Here is a 22365-nt window from a genome sequence, read left to right on the forward strand (position 1 = left end):
ATAGGCTAGCCAGTAATAAAATATATATATAACGACCCTGGGTATGGCGGTTTAAAAACCGATAAATCCTTAAAGCTTCCCCATGTCCCACATATAAAGAAAATACGGGTACGATTCCCAACCGTACTATGATTTTCGTAAAAAGCCGTATAAATTAACAGCGTGTCCCACACGCTAAAGAAATAAATAAATCATCAATGAGGCATTCCTAATGCCAAAATCGTAATCAATAAATAAACATGGAGATTTATTCCAACCAAACTCCATTTAAAAAATAAAGTCTCAAATATAAATTCGAATCCGAGCATAATAACTTTATATCCAAAACTCACAACCGTTATAAATCATAAATACTTCATGAGAAACAATATTTAAAAGTAATTCCATAAGATAATTCACAATTATCTTTATATGCTCGGAAAATACGTTAATAAAATAGGACAAGCTTTAATAAATAAATGCATGCATCACTTATTTGAAAACAAAAGTCCACTCACAAAGTACGGCTAAGCCTGCCGTCGATCCAAACCCTCCTCGAGGAAATCCTCCTCACGTCCTGTACAATATAACGTTCGTAACTTTAATTTCGGGATGGAAAACTAAATTGGATTAATTAAAATCAACCCTAATATCAACTTTAATTGCCCAAATTCTCCCAATCTTCTTCACACTACACCATAAACTTCTATTGATAGCATTTGAAAAACGCTATAGTAGGATACCATAGCGTTTTAGTAAACGCTATGTCTGCCCCAGCTATAATAGACCCGGGATCTTTCATAGCGTTTCTTCAAACGCTATAAAAAGTCTAGCATCCATAGCGTTTGTGTAAATGCTATTGTATACGATTCAATAGCGATTCAGAAACGCTATTATTGAACAATATATAGCGTTTATTAAATGCTCTTAATACACATACTGCATCTTTTAAAAAAAAATCCACTACATTTATTTTATAGCATTTCAATGGTGCTATGTCCTATATGTAGTAGCAACTGAAAATTGCTACTATCCATTGCCACAACACTTTCATAATAAGACATCAAAAGTATATGGACTTTCATTAAATAATCTCAAAATACAATGTAATTAACATTCGTAAAATTAGACAAGTACTACATTGTCTCAGCCATCAAGTTCTTTTGCCCTTGTACACTGATGATACAAATCGAAAAGTCTTAATAACAAAACTAATCTATTCGTCGAAAGCAGCTTCCAAAACTCGCAGTGTATCCCATAATTGAACTGAACTGCCAAAACATAAAGTTAATCTGAAAGTTCATACAAACATATATAATAAACTAAAACATACCAAGTAGATACATGAAACTTTAGACTTATTATATGCTTGATCAAACTTAAATGTGCGATACTCTTACCTATGAGTGATGGTTAAATATGAAGAAGTCTTGGCCTATTAGCTGATTAGAAAAACAACCTCTATCAGCATGTAATGTTACTACATTAATCATTTCTCAACAAGACAAATTACTAAATATATATTCCTCTGCCATATTAGAATTCTATAGCAACAAAGCAAACCAAAGCCCCAATTGCAACACATTAAACAATCCACATATAAAAAAGAGTGAGAGCACTAAATGCATTATAACAAGAACTCAAGAACAAAACCAAACATAAACTGGAAACGCCAAAAAAAAAAAAAACCAGGAAAAACAAATTAAAACCAAACTCAAGATCATGATAAGAAGGAAAAACAAACAAACATTTCCTTAACAGATTGTGAGGCAAAAGAAAAAAACAACCAAATTTATTATATTACTAAACAGAATTCTTTGAGCGAAGAGAAAGAGTACACAAATTTAGAGCTTTTTGAAGTATTTATTCATTCCATCTTGCAATAATGTACAACATAACAATCAATAATGATAAAGCTTATGTCAGTCATCAAGAGTGTATCAAAGCTAGAATTTTATCATTCACTAGTTGTGTTAGCATACCGGCCATCAATTTCAATTTAAGAATGCAAATTATAATACTAAGATGTATTTGACCTATTGTGACCATTTAAGATATCGAACCATATGGATATATTCTTCAAACTAAAGAGCATGAACCAAATGTTGATATTAAAACTCTAATACCGAGCAACCCACAAATTAACTATACCCAAAAGTTATGCAAAATGTGCACAATGAGATTTAACAGAACCTAAGAAGAAATGAAAATAGGTAAAGAAAAATAAAGAAAGAACAACAACAACAAAAAGAGAGAATGTATACCTGATTATTTTCTTTTCGGAGTTGAACCAAACAGAACAAACCAACTTCCACCCTTAATCTGCAATTGACCAAATAAACAGAAAGAAACAGAACAATTAAACTCACTAAGATTTGTATACAACGTTCAGTGATAACAAGGCACTAATGTGAATCTTGGTCTTCTTCTTCTTCTTCTTCTTCTTTTTTGAAGATCTTGGTCTTCTTATGTAAATAAAAATAATAAGGCAAAGTCCAGTTATCGATGGTTTCAGGGATGATACTAATGCCAGACTTCTCTGTATAACATCTCCACCCTATTCCTACAATCAATAACTATGAAATTCAATAGTAAAGAAAAACAAACAAGAGATCTAATAAGATACAAAACAATAACCAGTCCAAGTTGTTTGAACTACAAAACAATAAATGGGTTGTGGAGCACCATACTGGACATCTCCTGTTATAAATGGGTTGATTACCTGGGCACCATTTGGGTCAATTTTTGTAGCCTTCCTCATAAATCCCAATGCCTTCCCTTTCTGCCCAACCTGAACATATATGTGACCAAAAGCCTATAGAAAAGAATCTATTAGCTGTGAAATGAGAAGAAAAAAAGATCACTGAGACCCGCATACTTTGACTCCAGCTCACTTTCAGTGTCTCCCAATTATCAGGGTAAATCGTTAAGACCTTTTTGAAAATGAACTTTTAAGATCTCCCATCTTTAGTTGTATTTGTCCCAAACCTGACACCGAGAGCCCAAAAGTTACGCACAAACATAAATGTAAACCATGTACATGAACATGAAGCCTATATTAATATGCATAGTTCTTTAGTACATAATCCATCTAGATGCATATGATCCATGCATAGCAAGTTAAACACAACCAGGAAAGAATCAATATGCAGACAATTAAGGGCCTCCTTATTTCACATGCGACATATCTTTTCTTTTTGGCATATCTTCCATGCATATGATAATGAAGATTTAAAAATATGAATTCAGGGACAAGCATAACAATGAAGACAAACGATAAGAGCAACCAACAGAGGGGGGTGGGGAGAGTGAGAGATTGTTTTTCTTTGTGGAGTAGAGAGAGATTATGTTAAAAGTGTTTTCCCTTATCATGATACCATAAATGCCCCAAACCCGCTTGGCAGACCCAGCCCGAAACTAGGACCTCCTGCATAACCTTAGTACCTTTAGAAGACTGGAAGCTCCAGAGAAATTCGTAGGTATGAATGGGTTCAACCCCAGACCGCATGGACGCGCATGCACTGCTACCCTGTAACAAAGAATGGGGGAAAAAAACAAACAAACAAACTCATAAGGATTTTCCATTTGGCCATTTACCAAATAATATGATAGAATCTAAAATCAAGCCAGGGTTTTCTGAAATTTGAAAAGAGTACAGAAAACAACAAATTATTTAGCAGTTTTAAGGGTTTGTTGTTTTAATTGGGAAACAACTCAAATCGAACAAAAACAAGAATCGAAATTTTACATAAACTGATTCCAGGGGGCAACAATTGAAAAGTGGACAACCAAACAAAAAAATCCCCAATCGTCTCTAAAGCCTCAATATTTTAACAGCTATACAACTCATAATGATCTTTACTCAACCAAATCTGATTACCCATCCACATAAAAGCATAGCGGCAAAGAAAGACCAGCAAGATATTGAGAGAGGTAATAGAAGTTGAGCTTACCTGCAAGAGCATACAAGGGAACTGGAGAAGGAGCGGTGTTGTGGCGTTCTTTATCTTTTTATTGTGCGACGCAGAGAGAGCGTTTTCACTTTTTATTTCGGTGAGCACAAGAAAAGTCATTCTTGTGGAGCCGCGAAATGAAAATTAAACCTCGCGCCCTTGTTTTCAACAGGCGCCCTCATTTTCAATGGGCGTCCACGTTTCAGCTTGAATAGATAGCGCTTTGTTTGTTTTTTTTTTTTTTCTCGCACTAAAATGGCCTATTATAGCATTCAGTGAAAAAACGCTATTATGAAGTGCTATCAATAACCAGTTTTCTTGTAGTGTCAATAATATTATCTCCTTAAATGTATGGCCCAAAGGCCAAACCGAGGAAATCCGATGAATGGATTCCTCATAATTCGATTTAACAAATTGTCCAACCTTTGAATAAACACCAATATTCATATCCAATTCACCTCCAAATCCATTTCCAAGCTTCGATTAATAAACTAGACGTAAAAAGGATTAATTACAGTAACAACAAGTCGAAATTTCCGGCCAAAACGCCAACTCACGCGCCACTTACAGTGGCGGTGCGTGGGTTTCACGTGCCGGTGCCAACCTCCTCCTCCGGCTGCAGTTTGATACTTTTGTCGATTCCGGCCACCTCCGGTCCCCATCTTTCTGTCGAAGGTTTGGTTTTTACCACTGATTATTTCCCCTATGGTCTTGTAACACGATTTGATATATATACAGATCCTATCCAGAGCGAGGCATCGCTTTGAAATTTCAGAGCGAGGTTAGGGTTTAGGGTCACTTTTCTGTCGCATATCCACATCTCAACCGTTCAGTTTTTAGGTGCTAATGTATAGATCATCTATGCAAAATTTCAGCCAAATTGATGGTCGTTAAGGCATTGATAACTACCTTAAAGCTAGTACGATTCAGGTTGGACAGATTCAGTTCGTCCATTGGTTTAAGCGAGTTAGATACCTTAAAGACCATCAATTTCGTTGAAATTTTGCAGAGATGATCTATACATTAGTACCTAAAAACTGAACGGTTGAGATGTGGATATGCGACCGAAAAGTGACCCTAAACCCTAACCTCGTTCTGAAATTTCAAAGCGATGCCTCGCTCTGGATAAGATCTATATATATATATATATATATATATATATATATATATATATATTAAAAAGAAAAATCCAAAACCTGCGTCTTACAACTGCACTGCATTCTTCTGGATTGTGGGACTGAAGATGCTCCATGAGGGATTGAGGCCTCAAAATTTCCCTCTCTTATTTTGTACTGGTAAAACAATAAACACCCAAAAGTCTACCCTTTATTCATCACCCTGCTAATTCTATTGTTCTTTATCTTTTTGGAAAGATTATTGTTTTCTTTGTTTTTGGTTGGAATCTGAAATTCTTGTTCTTTTGTTTTTTTGTTTTTTTGTTTTTTTTTTTTTTTAATTTAGACTTTAGAAAAGCCTCTCTAACTTGCGCTTTAGGCCTCACTTTGTCACGGGACGGCCCTGCTCGTGGGTAATGGTCTCCTCTTCCCAATCCCAAACCCCCATCCTAGGTGGAAGGTAATTGGGGTAGCAGTGGTGGTGACTTGGATTTTTCGTCTTGAATTCTTGATCTAGTATATGGTTTCATTAATTGTTGGTTGCATCTTTGTTCTTCAATTTTTTTTTTTATGGCTGAGCTGAGGTTTTTGCATGAAACTTCCAGTGGGGTGAGTAAAGTAGCAGCCAAAGTTCACATGATTAGTCTGTTAATAAATGTTATGGAGTAGGCTGCAATGAACCAACACATTTGTAGACCAAAGGGGCCCCACTGACATGGCCTCTTCTCCTCCATAGAAACTGGCGAAATTTTGTTGACTGTTAACCTTCTGTTAACTGTAAATTCCGTGGTGTCATGGTAAAAGGACAAGGGGTTTCTGGTATATTGGCATCTGGGATGTGAGGGTTACAGCCTTGGCTCGACATTTATCTGGTTTGGCAGCGTATTCATCAAAGCCACGGAGAAGCGAGGACTTAGATGATCCCGGAGCTCCGCCACATCAACCAGCCCATTACGGCCCTGCTGTAATTTCTTTCTGCTTCTTCTGGTCTTTCGTTTCCTTCACTTTGCCGTTACTCGTTGTGTACATTTGTGATTCTAGTTGAAGCAGTTTCAAATTTATCTTAATTAGTTTCCGGGAGGAGCGTTAATCTTTTCGGTTTGGTTTGTATTCACCTCTTTATTTGAATATTTGATGGTTTGAACTGAATTAAAAATGATATCTTTTCCCAATTGGATTCACATATATTTTCCTTTGATCCATTTTGGAGATAGTGGGAATAAAGTTTAGCTTTAACTTATGAGCTTCTTGATTCTGTGCAAATTGAAGCTTCTTGGTTCTTATTCTTGTGAATTTGGCTCGTTGATATGTCTAAGTTGATTAAGATTCAAGACAAAACCAAATGGGTAAATGAAGATTAGTGCGCACAGGAATTCTTCTAGTATCCTAATGGGTTTTGGAATAGGAAGAGTTATTCCTATAGATTTAGACCTGGAAAGTAATTTCTATTCTAGTTAGGAATAGGAAAGCTAGCTCTCTTTCCTTGTTCTAATAGTTTTAGGAATCCTAATGTGATATGTTTGTAACCAGCACCTATAATCTATAAATAGGACTGCAGGGAGGTCACATAAGGTGTCCTCAGATCAGAGAAGAGATCTCAGAGAGTTCTCAGCTACATATAAACACAGGGGCAGGGAGAGCCAAGGGTGATAGAGAGATCTAGAAAAGGGGTTGGGGATTAGCATAGGGATTTCAATAAGTACTTGTAATCAAGTTGTTATTCTCCATAGTGGTAGTGATTCTCAAGAGAGATCATACAGAGGACGTAGGCAAAGTTTTTGTCGAACCTCTATAAAATTCTGTGTTCGTGTGTAAGGGTTTTTCTTGCTGTGATATTTTGCATCATCATCCTATTACTGTTTGCAGTCATAAGTCTATAAAGAGAAACAAGGTTCTGGGTAAAAGGTGCATATTTACTACATGTAGATACTTCTACTAGCAAGGCTAGTTTGCTACCTCACCAAGCATAAACAACACCCTCATGGGATCCAACCGCTACTTGCATCTTGTAGCCTTATGTTCAAGCTACGCTACGGTATCCGGAAGTCGCAAATCCGTCGCCGGGAAGCCACCTTTCCGGCCTTGCCAACATGCCCTCACAAATAGGCTTTCTAGACTAGAAATGGTGGTTGCTTGTCCCACATCGAAAACCATGTAAAGGAGATGGCTTCCTTCACCTATAAAAGGAATGCCTCCTCCCACTTAAACACGATCCGATTACATCTCTTGTAATTGTAATCTTGTTAGGCCGCAAGGCTCGACACACTAGTTAAACATTCAAGTGGACGTAGTTTCCCGCTAAGGCGGGAAGCGAACCACTATACATCTTGTGTCAATCTCTCTCTCTTTCTCTCTCTCATTCTTTATGCTAACTAGAGATCCCCAACGGATCCAAACGTTAACACTACACTTATCACTTGTGGGCTCTAACTTCCCAACAAAAAGTGGAGATACTCATAGTTATTACTTCCAGTTTATGTAGTTTAGATGGTTGGATTATGGTTAATTGGATGATGTTTATTTGTGCTTTTATTGTTTTTATGTTAAGAGATAACAAGCGATTTGGTTTTGTTGTTGACGGGGGGTTAGAGGAAAGGAAGAAAAATAAAAGAGGAAAGAGGGGGAGAACGAAGAAGAGAGGGAAGTAATAGAGAGTTGTTGAGAAGAAACAGAGAGAGGAGAAGGAGGGAGGGAGGGACAAAGTTTGGTATTTGAGGGCCTGCACGTTTTGGGTGAACTTCTCCATTGGAAGAAGTTGATCTTGGAATACTGCAATTGAACAAGTGAGAATTTAATCTTGGTGATGGGTTGTGCCGTGGGATTAAGATTAGGTGAAGAGGATGTCTGTCAAAGTCTTGGCAACTTGAGCTTTCCTGTTTTTACTTAGGACTGCAAGTGGTTTCTATCTTTTCTCTGAAGTGGTGTACTTGTTATTATGTTCTTGTTGATAATACTTTGATTATACTTTGAGTTTCAGTATAACAAGCTATTGCTGCCCCTGTAAGTACCTAGAATACCATCATGTTAGTATTATCAACTTGCTAGTTTCTGATGGAAAGAGCTATAAACTGATATGTCCTCATCACTCTGTTCTTTTCTCCTCTATATTGAATGAAGTAGCCTGAACTTTTTTTTCTTTCTTTCAGGGATGGACTCTTTTACAAGATACTCTTTTTTCAATTGTAAAGACAAGAAAATATTGCTCACACTTTCTTGTTATCTAAACATCACTCAGTCTTTGGCTGTTTAATCTTAGGCTACAACTTTAATTTTAGTTTTGTTTAGGTGGTGCACTCTGTTTACTAACTTCTTTATGCTAATTTGTGTTTTCAATATGGCTAATTCTATCTAATCGGATCATTTTCTTATGACAAGGCAATTGAAGTATGGTCATGCCTCTAGCTGGGAATAAAGCAGATCTGGTAGAGTGAAGGAAAGTGGCAGCAGAGGTAATTATCATTTCTGTTTCTTTATCCTGCTTACTGGTTGACTTTTATACAGCTCTTGATTGTTTGTGTCAAATTTTTTTGATCATGATTCATCAATGATCAAGCAATCTAATATGAAAATAATGCTATTGATATGCTTAGTTTCACTCGTTGCATAGTAATGTTTGTGTTTCTATTGATGTTGGACTATAGTTTACGGTCTCATTCTTATGGTAATTGCCCCTGCATCATGAATCTGATTTAACCATGATCTTTTCCTGGTAATTGTGGCTTGAAGGATAATTGTGTCTAGTGTATGTTTTCTTTTATTTCCCTCTCTAGGTCAATTTTTTATTCTAGGATGTCTTGGCTCCTAGGATGAGATTGTGATAAAAATCTACAGGAAAAATTGCATGAACAATGGTTATGCTCATCACCAACTGTTTAATTCTGTGAAATTTATGTATTTCATAAATAAAGGAAGCTGAAGAAGAAAATGAGACTTCAATTACTATTTGTTGAATTGAATACCAATTGATTATGTTGTCTGCTTTCAAAAACAGTTGATTAAACTGAAAGGACATATACAAAAAGCTGGATAAACTTCCAGGCTGAAGATGGTAAAAGACTTTGGTAGACTTTCGATCTAATCTGATTGAAATTTAGATTGTTTGTTATATGAGAAAATGCATATTTTTCATACGAAACCCGTTGCTCTTGCAGGAGGCACAAGCAAATACACTAAAGTAATTGGTACGTGAAGTAGAACGAGGAAGATCCTTGTAAAAGTTTGAACCCTATGTAGTAGAGAAAGATAACTACCTTGTAAAACTCAATTATCTTGTAAACTTTCGTAGAAGCTTCATTCCTTTTATAACATTTATGGGAAAAATTAAAATGTATCATTCCCTTTCGTACAAGCTCTATTCCCTTTTTGTATAGCTTTTATCCAAAAAACATTGGCATGCATTTTTTTTTTCCCGAATCGTCATTGTCATTGAAATAATTGGGCCACAACGGCGTATGGCATATGCTTCCACTGCTACAGTGACATGTGAAGTGGACAGGATAATGAAGAGAAGTGGTGGAAGCTATTATAGGGTGGTAGATTTTTGAATTTGCATACCAAATTTTGTTTATTCATAAATAAAACTTGCGCAATTCAAAAAAACGTCAGACAAAATGGTCAACTCTTTATACACTTATACTTCCCTAAGGGGAGCTATACCAAGAGAAGTTAAACTTCTAGAAAGTTTTACATTAGTTTATATAGTCCATTCTCACGAGAATGTGAGAGCTGACAGATAAAAAAAATAAATTGCAAATGACCAGTTATGAGCATATTAGTTTTATGTGGTATTTAGGATTCAAAGTTGACCCAGTAGATCGAGACCCAAATGACGACGAAAATAGCTGAAATTTTGACCATAACCGTATCTTCTTATCATGATAGCATCGAACGGCCAATTTTGATAAATTATATTTCCTCCACCATGTTGCTCTTAGAAGGTATAATTTTGTGATAAACCTAATAAACAAGGTAGACCCCATTACTAGGCATATGAGGATTTTGGGAGATCTAAAAATCTGTAACTGAAAATCGATAAATTTGAGATTACTCATCTATTTACAGCGTATTAATAGGTACTTTGTACAAAAATTAACAGGATCCACAGTCATTTCGACATCAAACAAAGCGATCAACTCTTTATATACTTATATTTCCCTAAGGGGAGCTATACCAGGAGGAGATAAACTTTCAAAAGTGTTTACATTAGTTTATAGAGCTTGTATCCACGAGAGTGTGAGAGCTGACAGATCGAAAAAATAAATTGCGAAGGACCGGCTATAAGCATATTAGTTTTATGTGGTATTTAGGATTCAGAGTTGACCCAGTAGATTGAGACCCAAATGACGACGAAAATAGCTGAAATTTTGACCATAACTATATCTTCTTATCATGATAACATCCAAAGGTCAATTTTGATAAATTATACTTCCTCCACCATGTTGCTCTTGGAAGGTATAATTTTGTAATACACCTAATAAACAAGTTAGATCACATTACTAAGCATATAAGGATTTTGTGCGATCTAAAAATTCATAACTAAAAATCGGTCAATTTAAGCTTACCCATCTATTTACAGCGTATTAATAAGTATTGTGTACAAAAATTAACCTGATCCGCCGTCATTTCGATATCAAACAAAGCGGTCAACTTTTTATACACTTATACTTCCCTAAGGACAGCTATACCATAAGGAGATAAACTTTCAGAAGTGTTTGCATTAGTTTATATAGCTTATACCCACGAGAGTGTGAGAGCTGACATATCGAAAAAATAAATTGCAAAGGACCGGTTATGAGCATATTAGTTTTTATGTGGTATTTAAGGTTTAGAGTTGACCCAACAGATCGAGACCCAAACGACAATGAAAATAACTGAAATTTTCGCCATATCCATATTTTCTTATCATGATAATATCCAACGACCAATTTTGATAAATTATATTTCCTCCACCATGTTGCTCTTGGAATGTATAATTTTGTAATACGCCTAAGAAACAAGTTAGACCACATTACTAGGCATATAAGGATGTTTTGCAATCTAAAAATTTGTAACTGGAAATTGGTAAATTTGAGATTGCCCTTCTATTTATAGTGTATTAATAGGTATTGTGTAAAAAAATTAACCTGATCCGCCATCAATTCGACATCAAACAAAGAGGTCAACTCTTTATGCACTTATACTTCCCTAAGGAAAGCTATACCAGGACGAGATAAACTTCTAGAAATTTTTACATTAGTTTATATATCCCATACCTACAACAGTGTGAGAGCTGACAGATTGAAAAAATAAATTGCGAAGGACCGGTTATGAGCATATTAGTTTTATGTGATATTTAGGGTTTATAGTTGACCCAGTAGATCGAGACCTAAAGGGTGACTAAAATAGCTGAAATTTTGACCATAACCATATATTCTTATCATGATAATATCCAACGGCTAATTTGATAAATTATATTTTCTTCACCATGTTGTTCTTGGAAGATATAATTTTGTAATACACCTAATAACACAAGTTAGACCACATTACTAGGCATATAAGAATTTTGTGCGGTCTAAAAATTCGTAACTGGAAATCGGTAAATTTGTGATTACCCATATATTTATAGCGTATCAATAAGTATTGTGTAAAAAACTTAACCAGATCCGCCATCAATTCGACATCAAACAAAGCGGTAAACTCTTTATACACTTATACTTCCCTAAGAGGAGCTATACCAGGACGAGATAAGCTTCTAGAAATTTTTACATTAGTTTATATATCTCATACCCACGACAGTGTGAGAGCTGACAGATCGAAAAAATAAATTGCGAAGGACCGACTATAAGCATATTAGTTTTATGTGGTATTTAGGGTTCAGAGTTGACCCAATAGATCAAGACTCAAACGACCATGAAAATAACTGAAATTTTGACCATGACCATATCTTCTTATCATGCAAAGATCGATTTTGACAAATTATATTTCCTCCCATGTTGCTCATGGAAGGTATAATTTTGTAATATACCTAATATATATAAGTTATACCACATCACTATGCATATGAGGATTTTGCCGACATCCGAGCTATTTATTATGATTTTTAGAAATTTCAGAATTTTAAAAGTTATTTATGTATAATATTCTCAAAAATATATAAATAATTTATTAGGTTTTTTTTTTTCAAAAAATGTGGCCTGGACCGTCTACTCTGCACCTTTTGATCTGAGTTGTTAATAGAAATTACTAGCAGTGGTGCCCACGCCTTGCTGTGGGATGTGAATCATAACCATAATGTCTTTTCCTACTTCTTAAACTTAAAAGGTGAGTATAAATGATAGAACTGTTTTCATTACTGCAGATCATCTAAAACAAAGGATGATCTTATCATAGTGGAGTGTTAAAAAAAAAGGCTATCCAAGGTTTACTTATTTACAGTTGTTGCTGAAATATTTTCCAAAAAGTAGTTATAGTTGCTCCAGGTGTATATAAACAAAACGTGTTAGCCTATCAAAAAATTGCTTGCTCCAGTAATATCTAAACAAAAAGTGGAGCAAGAGTTGCAATGACATGCTGCTTCAGTCAGTTTTCTGCTTGTTGGGTTGTGCACCGTATGTGATGACATTGCTGGTTCAATGTTAGCTTCCCTATCACTGTGAAAACATAAAACACAGTTACTGTTTTTTTTCAATGCACAATAGGAAGGTAGAAGGGTAAACTGAGGGTTTGATCAAAGAAGCCAAGAGGGGATATATAATTGGAGAAAAAGAAAAAGAAGTCGGTAAGTTCTAGGAAAGATTAACATTAATGATCATCAATCAAGTTCCTTAGGAATACATAAGAATCAATAAGTTTTTAAGAACGACCAAGCAAAAGTATGTAGATCGAATTCCTTCATTGTAAAACAGGAGGAAACACACGATAAGAAGAGATTATCAAAAACAAAAAACAAAAGAAATATGAAAAAAGAGCAAATGAGTCAATGTAAAAGATGCGAAATAAAGTTGCATCAGCATGAAGATCTTTATCTTACCACAGGGAAAGCACTAATTCAATAGTAAGGACACAGTTTGGAAATCTTAGAATGTATTGCCATACATTCAAACATACATTACCAAATACGTTGTACTTACATTCTCATACTTTAAACCAAAAAAATCTCCTTCTCATAATGTAAAACATTGAACTTGCATATGAAGACAGTAATTGAAAGCATGTTTAATTATATATGTACAGAAATTCAAACTTAAAAAATATTTTGAAGAAACTAATAGCAGTCCCAAGACATTTCAGTTTGTTCATGACCAACAGAATCAGATCCACTTTGGAGTACATATTCTACAGCAGCATGACAAAACCAGTACACATTGGTAAAGCTAAATATGTAGTAAAGCAATTCCTATTCTAAACCCTAAGCAATGCGAAATATGAAATACTAAATTAGAAAAGACAATTCACAACTCACATGCTCTGTTTGAATTCCAAGAACAACAAAAGTACACAAATAAGAAATAAAAACTCAAACAGCTTTGCATAGTCATTGATTACTCTACAGTGCTGCTTCTCTATACAGTCTAAAACATTTTAAAACACTATCTAAATTCCTCTGAGTTGTCAATACAAAGCACTGAAAGCAGAGTTTATCTGGATTGTTGGACACATGAAGTGACAAAATGAATCTCAAGAAAATGATTTATTGAAAAAAGTATATGAGTGGCTCACTACTAAGTACTAACTAATATGAACTGAAACAATTTCAGTAGCTATTGCAGAAACCATAACAAAATATCATTAACACTTGTATTAAACCACTGTAATGTGTTTCCAAACATGCCTTCTAACACTATATAAAATCAACAGAACAAACAGAACCATGGAAAATAAAACATAGAAGTTTATCACAACCTCTTCGGTATAACAAACAGAAGTAAAACCCATAACGAATATTGACCTATATATATATATATATATATATATATATATATATATATATATATATTCAAGAGAAATGGGAACACCAATAATATGCTGACCGAAAGAAATACTTGAACCTTCTATGCGTTCTGAGGATCAAGTAATAATTGCACATGCATCTATTAAAGAGCCAACTCTCTTATCTGTAGCAACCACACATAATCCAGGATCTCCAATTAGTCAATAAGATTGACTATACTCACATAAATAAAAAAACAATGAAAGTTTGACAAAGCATGAAGAGCTGCAACACAAAATGATCCATGATCCCCTCAAAATTTGTTTTAGCATATCAAGTATATCAGCTAATACATCATAAAAAACCAAAAGGCAAAGATTCATGATAATCAAAAATGAAATACAATGCTGAAAATATTCCAGTTACATTCCAAATCAAACGAAACTACCACAATTCAGACAGAAACTCTAAATCAAAAACAACATTGCCTGCCAAAATTCATTCACCAACCATAGACTAACAAATTGACAGATGATGAAGAAAGCAGGAGTTAATTCATAGATTGGGGATTAAGAGTTGCTACTACTGATGATGAAGCAAGCAAGAGTCGATTGGTTGTAAAATATGTCACTAAGAGATATATGAAATTTAACCCTATTTTTTTTTTTTTTCCTAAGTCGTTCAGTGACCTGTGATGAACTTCAGCAATGCCCATCAAATTGAGGTAATGGCTGAAAGCACGAGTGAGAGTGGGTGCCTCCTCTAAGCTCATCTTCGAAATTTCCGACGCTTGCTTCTTCTCCAGCAGCTCCGCCGTGTCCTCCATCCCCGCCAGCCTCATACTACAAGCACTCTAAGCACAAAAACGCCCTGTTTCAATTTTCCTCATCGGCAACCAAACAAGAAGGTGCAAAAGCGTGAAAGAAGAAGAATAAGAGGGAGCATATTCTCTTATGCAGAAGACTCATTACTGTAAAGGTAAGATGACAAGACGAACACCATCTGAACCAACACAATGTCTTCATTGGTAAAATATGGTCAGAATTTCACCGACAGGGAACTCTACTGAAATGCAGGCTACCTAGTACAGTGTTACATTTGGTTTCTCATTGTAGTCTAATTGGCTTATGCTTCCAAAAAATCTGAGTTCAATTGATTTGTAGGTGTGTTGGATTGCCTGAAAAGCCTCTTTGTTATTGCTAGATTATAGCATCCAAGGGCAATGTAGTTGTATGGTGCAAACAATAGCTGAAATTGTGTTGAAAGGCAAACCATGTAGCATAAATGGGGGATGAATAATAATATTAAGCCTTGCTCTATGCATCTGAATAAAGGTTAACTAATCTATGCAACTAGAATAAATCCCCGGAATGGAATTCAATAGGGGGGAAACCAGAAAAACCAAATATAATCAATCACCCACAAGCTATGCCCTTTTCTGCAGAATTGAATTCGAAAAGCGAAATATAGAGATGAACGTAAATCATTGTAATACGTAAAACGAAAAACAATAGGGTAAAGTTGAGAAAAGAAACCTGCATCCATTTGGCGGTGTGAGGAAGATGATTTGATTCCTGATTCCACCCTCACCAAAAGTTTTGCCTTATTTTGTCCTATATATTTCGCAACATCTGAAACTCGGACTGTCGCTTCCTTTCCAGGTCGCAATTTCGTTTGAACCGCCCTGCTCAAAATGACCTATTGTTTGCAAATTTGTGTTTTCTTCAAAGGGGATTTTTATGTTTTGTAGAAATGAAGGACAACGGAGAAGGGTCTCCTTCTCCCCTAAAAGCCCCCTGTGTAACTTCATACTTTACAGTTTGATCTATCTTGTCCTATGCGAGTTGACTCGGTCGGTGTAACGGAAAAGCAGACGGTATCTGTTGGTCTACAAATGTTTTGGTTCATTCCAGACTCTTCCGTTATTTTTAGATAACGTTAGTCCTGTCAGAATTGCGGACCAGAACCATAATTTAGTGACTAGCAGAGCAAGAAGAGTCAATGTTATCCCAGTCAAGGCATGAGAAACTACTGCCCCATCACTTTCAAGTTCATTGGAAGTTTCCTTCAGTCTTTTCCTTGTCTTTAGGTTCCAAGTCTTTGAGAAGTTGCAGACTATATTGACACAACTTGCAAAAGTCGACGCTCATTTATGGGGACCTTGGAACCTTTGACATTTTTTAAGGGCGGTTTGACTTGGCTAAAGCAAGTCATTCCTACAGAGAGAACGAGTTCCCACAGGTTCATTACTACCACTAGATCGAGCTTATATTAAAGCAATTTTAGAATAAGAATTTCATAGTACAACCAATTTTGTAGACTGTTTTAAGAAAAAAGAAGAGGAACAAAAGGTAGAGAAGTCTCATATATTGAGGATATGGCTTTTATAGTTTGTTATCTTCTTGCCTTTGCGTTCTTCAATTATGCTGAAGCACAACAACTGCAGTCTAATATAAGCAGGGGCTCTGCTTTAACACCCACCACCAACTCCTCATGGTTGTCCAGTTCCGGTATGTATGCCTTTGGCTTTTACAAGCAAGGCAATGGCTTTGCTATGGGGATAGTTGTTGCTGGAGTCCCCGAAAAGACTGTGGTGTGGACTGCAGATAGAGATGGTGGACTAGTCTCAAACAATGCCACCTTGTTCTTCACAAGTGATGGGATTGCCTTGCAGTTGACACAAGGCCGAAGTTTGGTGGTTGAGTCTCCAATGCCTATTTCTTCTGCTTCGATGCTTGATTCGGCTAATTTTGTGCTGTACAATGCGAGTCGGGCAATAGTATGGCAAAGCTTCTTGTACCCAACTGATACCTTGTTGCCCACTCAACCACTGCTAGCAGGGAAGAAACTTGTGTCTGCTAAATCAGAAACTGATCACTCATCAGGTATTTTCCGTCTCGTTATGCAACGTGATGGAAACCTTGTCCAGTACCCTGTTGACACTGGACTGGACCAGATGGTGGTGTTCAATATGCGTACTATGCATCTGGCACATATGGAGAAGGGTCAAATGTGTCACTAAATTTAGGTGTTGATGGCCGTCTCTACTTGCTCAATGATACTGGTGGAAATTTAATGTATCTCACCGATGGAGGTCTTCCCACTAGAGGAAATTCTTATCTTATGAGAATTGATGCGGATGGGATTTTTCGTCTGTATTCGCATGATCTTGAACAGAAAGGAAATTGGTCCCCTGAATGGTCATCTTCAACGGATAGATGTGTCCCTAAAGGTATTTGCGGATTTAATAGTTACTGTGTAACAATGGGCTGTAGATGTCTTCCTGGATTCGAATCTGTCAACCCGAGAAATCAGACTTCAGGTTGTGAGAGAAATTCTTCCATTGGAGATGCTTGCAGATCGAAGAATTGGAATTGCAACTACACCATGCAAGAACTGGGCGGCACAGCATGGGAGGATGCGCCATATATGGTTCTGTCATCTTTAGGTACAGAAGATTGCAAACAGGCCTGTTTGGAGGATTTGAACTGTCAGGCTGCCGTTCTTCAAGGTGCAAGCTGTAAAAAACAGAGGCTTCCTTTGAGATATGGAAGAAGAGATGAGGGTACTTCGAACGTAGTTTTCCCCAAGGAGGTTGTCATGTCTCCTGCAGCTCCAGCTCTAGACGCAGTTGTTCCAAAAGGAAGCAGGAAAAATGGTAGAATTGTATTCTTGATTATTGGCGTGTCATTTACTGCTTTGGGGTCCATTTTGTTGGTGATTTATGTCATTGTATTATGGAAACACAATGTCTGGGCATATAAAAGAATGAATGAGTTCAATGGTGATGCTGAGTGGAATGAGGATGTAGCTCCGAGACCATATGCTTATGAAGAGCTAGAAAAGATGACTAATAATTTCAATGAAGAGGTTGGTACAGGAGCCTCAGGAACTGTTTACAAAGGGGTGATTGGAAATAGCCAAAAGCTAGTTGCTGTCAAGAGACTTGAGAAATTTGCAGCTGAAGGTGACAAAGAATTTCATACTGAAATGAGAATTATTGGCAGAACCCATTATCGGAATTTAGTCCGTTTACTTGGGTACTGTCTTGATGGACCAAAGAAGCTTTTGGTGTATGAGTACATGAGCAATGGTTCACTTGTAGATATACTCTTCACACCTGAGAGGAAACCTTACTGGGAAGAAAGAATGGGAATTGCATGCAACATAGCACGAGGGTTTCTTTATCTCCATGAGGAGTGTGATACACAGATCATTCACTGTGACATAAAACCTCAAAACATACTGATGGATGAGTACATGTGCCCAAAAATCTCTGACTTCAGATTGGCCAAGCTGCTTCAGCCAGAGCAGACTAGAACCACTACCGGCATTAGAGGGACTAAAGGATATGTTGCGCCTGAGTGGCATAGGAAAATGCCTGTAACAGTTAAAGCAGATGTTTACAGCTTTGGAATTGTGTTGTTGGAGATTTTATGCTGTCGAAGGAATGTGGACTAGAGTCTTCCTCATGATGAAGCTATCTTGGATGAATTGGTCTATCATAATTTTGAGAGTGGTGAGCTCAGAAAATTGGTCGGGGATGAAAACATAGACAGAAAGCAATTGGAAAGGGCGGTTAAAGTGGGACTTTGGTGCATCCAGGATGAGCCGTCGCTCCGTCCTTCTATGAAGAAGGTTCTGCTTATGTTGGAAGGGACTGTAGAAATCCCAGTTCCTCCTAATCTAAATTCATTTCTCAGTACCATCTAGATTCTCAAGTTGTCTTAGCTTTGCCTTGATAATTCTTTGCGTACTTTGTTCTCTGTATGTCCTTGTGTCATCATGATTTGTATATTGCTACCCTGTAAACTTCTTCATAGAAAAGCTTTTAAACTATGAGCTACTTTGTAACTCTAGCATTCATATAATTAAGCAATCTAGTAAATATAATATGTAATTAGTATAGGGAAAGAAAATGCAAACACTACCTAACATTTGGCCTATTAATAACTTTAGTGCCTGATAAAAAAACATATCACTTTGAAGTTCGGACCTCGACTCAACATTAACCCTAAAATACTGTTTGCTGTTACCGCGTTTGCTAGGTGACAAACTTTGAGGGGTATTCTCGTCCCTTCACTCAATTTCTTCTTCTTCTTCTTCTTCCTCAAGCTCTCTTCCTTGTCTTCTTCCTCCCAACTCTCCCATCATCTTCTCCAGACTATTGCCGAAAGAATGAAACCCATAATTGGGGCAAATTCGGAAATGGCTTCGAATACGATCAGTCTTTGCTGCCATAGATCGGACCCGACGGCCTTGCTCAGGAGGCCTCCGTCATTACCTACACTGAGAAAGTGATCGAGGAAGGAAGAACAGCATCAATTGAGAAATATATAGAAGAAAATTACTCTAAAATCTGCGATGTCGAGCGAGAGTTTGCAAGTCTTTCATTGCTCACCCAATTGTTCTTGGTTTGTGGTTGCAATCCAAACCCAAAGAAATTCCTCTCTCTCGTTCTTCCTTCTCCCTTTTTTTTTTTTTTTTTTTTTTTCCAGATTCTTCATTTTCATTGGTCTGCTGTGTATTTACACAAATGTATTGAAGCATCAATCAAGTTGGGTTGGTTTAGGCTATTGAATATCTAGACTTACACTTTGAATTGAATTGGGTTTTGGATCAATTGCAGCAAAAAGAAAATTGGGTTTTGGATCTTTCCTATAGAGAAGGTGATGGTAGCATATAACTATGTACAGAAAAGGAAACAAGAGGATGGGGGAGAGAGTTGATCCAAATCAACCATAATTAGCAGAGAGAGAGAGAGAGAGTACCGCCTTTTCCAGATCTGTACTTGGAACACTATATGCTTACTGTTCTGCACAAGATTAGGATGCGCACCGTATGCTTGGGGCAAAAGACTTGACACATTATTACTTGAATGCAAAGTCTATGATGACAAGTCCACTCGGTCTGGTCTGTCCTTTGAATCCAAAATTGTATTCTAAACTTTAACAAAGGAACAAAAGTCTGGACCATCTCTGTCAAGGCAAGACAAAGTGATTTTCACTTCCATCACTTTCAAGTGCAGCATTTTCAACTTCTACGGAGTCTTGACTTGTGTATAGGTTCCATATTGGAATGTTGAATTGGCATGGCTTAGCTAACTTCATCTCTCCTATGGAAACAATCTAGCAATGCCTCAGTTGAATCTCCATTTTCAGACCAAAACATTCTAGTTTGTGTGCGTTGCATGTTGAACCAAATGCAGCTGCAAATTTGTGATCTGTAGATATCTATGGAATGGGTTTAAGATATTTTGATGCATACAAGATTGGTATGGAAATAATTGCAGACACTTTGGGATTATACACAAAAGCAGGTCTTACAATGATCAAAGTGTTTAAGTAAAATAGATTCGAGAGAGAATGTAGAGAGAATTGTCCAACACATTATTGAGAATAGGAGCCCTATATATAGGGATTACAAAGTACATATTCTAATGTTACAAGGAATACTAATCCGCGTAGGATTAGGAATTCTAGAATCTTATCTCCTATTACTACTCCTAGTTTGATTAGGCACACTAATAGCTGATTTCCTTCAACACTCTCCCTTGTGCCGCTCAAACTTGGTGGTGACACTTCATCCGTTGCCTCATTAAAAACCTTGCTCGAGTGAAAATCCCTGTGGGACAAAAACACGCTCGAGGAGGAGAAAAAGAGTACAACACGTCCTCTATTGTTCAAGATCAAACATGTAGACATCATAACTATCCATGATGTTGATATCTCCCCCTGATTGCTACAATCATGGGAGTTCGGATAACTTTCTCAATCCGATGCTCTTCACATGTTTCTCGAAGATGGATTGAGGTAACGACTTAGTGAATAAGTCTGCTACATTATCCTTTAATCGGATTTGATTCACTTCAATCTTTAGAAGTGATTGTTGTTGCTAATTATAGAAGAACTTAGGCGATATATGCTTGGTGTTGTCGCCTTTGATGAAACCTAACTTCATTTGTTCAATACAAGCTGCATTATCCTCATAAATGCATGTAGGTTCATCCGTGGAAGACTTTAAACCACAACTTCCTTGAATATGTCTAATTATAGACCTTAGCCATATGCATTCACGCACAGCTTCATGTAGAGCAACAATCTCTGCATGATTTGAGGAAGTAGCAACAAGGGTCTGTTTTGTAGACCTCCAAGATATCGCAGTGCTTCCCATGGTAAATACATAACCTGTTTGGGAGCGACCTTTGTGAGGGTCAGAGAGGTACCCTGCATCAGCAAAACCCATCAAAACATCATTGTTGTTTTGATGGAGGGGGATAGGGTGAGGCCGGCCACCCTTGGTGGTGGTGGCGGCATTGGCGGCAACATGGCCGGCCACTATGTTATGGTGGACGGCGGCTCCATGCCTAATGGGGTCCGATCCCATTCTTACATCATTCCTCTTCTCTCTGTAGGGATAAAATAGGCCCATATCAATCGTACCTCTTAGATAGCAAAAGATTGTCTTTACACCAATCCAATGGCGGCGTGTTGGCGCAGAGCTATGTCTAGCTAACAAGTTCACTGCGAATGAGATATCCGGTCTTGTGCATTGAGCTAAGTACAATAATGCGCCTATTGCACTTAAATAGGGCACTTCGGCCTCTAATGGTTCTTCGTCCTCATCCTTTGGACAAAACGGATCTTTTTTGAGCTCAAGACTAGGACCAATCATGGGAGTACTCACAGGCTTTGCTTTATCTTCATTAAAGCGTCTTAGGATTTTCTGAGTGTATGCAGACTGATGGATCAAAATTCCATCACTACGGTGCTCGAGTTCTAAACCGAGTCTTCCCAAGATAAAGCATCTCAAATTCGGATTTCCAATATTTAGCAGTTTCCTTTAACTCATCTAGAGTTCCAATTAGGTTCATGTCATCGACATAAACTGCTACGATTGCAAATCCGGAACTTGTTCTTTTAATGAACACGCATGGGCATATTTCATTATTAATATATCCCTTCCCAATCAAGTAGTCACTTAGACAGTTATACCACATCCGTCCGCATTGTTTTAATCCATATAGTGAGCGTTTTAATCTTATTGAAAACGCGCTCCATGGTTTAGAGCCACTTGATTTGGGTAATTGAAGTCCATCTGGAACCTTTATATATATCTCTGAATCTAGATCCCCATAGAGATATGCTGTAACCACATCCATAAGCTGCATGTCTAGTTTTTCGGAAACTACCAAACTGGCAAGGTAGCGGAACGTTATAACGTCTATTACGGGAGAGTATGTCTCCTCGTAGTAGATTCCAGGGCGTTTTGAGAAACCTTACGCCACGAGGCGGACTTTATATCTAACCACCTCAATTTTCTCATTACGCTTTCTAACAAAGACCCATTTATGGCCAACATGTTTTACATCTGGGGGTGTATTCGTTATGGGCCCAAATACCTGTCTCTT

The 22365-nt window shown here is 37.0% G+C and overlaps 2 protein-coding genes, 1 long non-coding RNA gene and 1 pseudogene across 36 annotated transcripts; 2 read left to right on the forward strand and 2 right to left on the reverse strand.

Annotated features, from left to right (window-relative positions):
* Positions 1-1037: 1037 nt before the first annotated feature.
* Positions 1038-4080, reverse strand: LOC112190170. 33 transcript variants are annotated; one of them, XR_005806384.1, is made up of 7 exons: positions 3933-4080; positions 3424-3508; positions 2874-2967; positions 2702-2794; positions 2244-2301; positions 1380-1421; positions 1038-1245 (listed from the first exon to the last, which is right to left on the reverse strand). XR_005806384.1 is itself a non-coding variant. In XM_024329590.2 (6 exons), exons 1-5 carry the CDS (start codon positions 4050-4052, stop codon positions 2248-2250), a joined length of 318 nt encoding a protein of 105 aa, XP_024185358.1. In that variant the 5' UTR covers positions 4053-4080; the 3' UTR covers positions 1038-1245; positions 2244-2247. The 33 variants fall into 33 exon arrangements, 3 of the variants coding, with proteins under 3 accessions (XP_024185358.1, XP_024185360.1, XP_040370398.1); XR_002932270.2 differs by having other exon boundaries at positions 2244-2542; XR_002932277.2 differs by having other exon boundaries at positions 2702-2770; positions 2858-2967.
* Positions 4081-8550: 4470 nt separating this feature from the next.
* On the forward strand, positions 8551-9354 carry LOC112189724. The gene is made up of 2 exons (XR_002932057.2): positions 8551-9108; positions 9199-9354. It is a non-coding gene; the product is annotated as an uncharacterized LOC112189724 (long non-coding RNA).
* Positions 9355-12436: 3082 nt separating this feature from the next.
* LOC112186911 (phosphoenolpyruvate carboxylase 4) lies at positions 12437-15765 on the reverse strand. Of its 2 annotated transcripts, none has more exons than XM_024325473.2 (3): positions 15491-15765; positions 14645-14808; positions 12437-12675 (listed from the first exon to the last, which is right to left on the reverse strand). In XM_024325473.2, the coding sequence occupies exons 1-3, from the start codon at positions 15494-15496 to the stop codon at positions 12525-12527; spliced, it is 321 nt and encodes a 106-aa protein (XP_024181241.1). In that variant the 5' UTR covers positions 15497-15765; the 3' UTR covers positions 12437-12524. The 2 variants fall into 2 exon arrangements, 1 of the variants encoding a protein (XP_024181241.1); XR_005807367.1 differs by lacking the exon at positions 12437-12675 and adding an exon at positions 14125-14139 and having other exon boundaries at positions 15491-15763.
* Positions 15766-16262: 497 nt separating this feature from the next.
* Positions 16263-18821, forward strand: LOC112186908 (annotated as a pseudogene).
* The last annotated feature ends 3544 nt before the right edge of the window (positions 18822-22365 follow it).

This window comes from Rosa chinensis, chromosome 2 (genome assembly GCF_002994745.2).
Source record: "Rosa chinensis cultivar Old Blush chromosome 2, RchiOBHm-V2, whole genome shotgun sequence".
NCBI lineage: Eukaryota > Viridiplantae > Streptophyta > Magnoliopsida > Rosales > Rosaceae > Rosa > Rosa chinensis.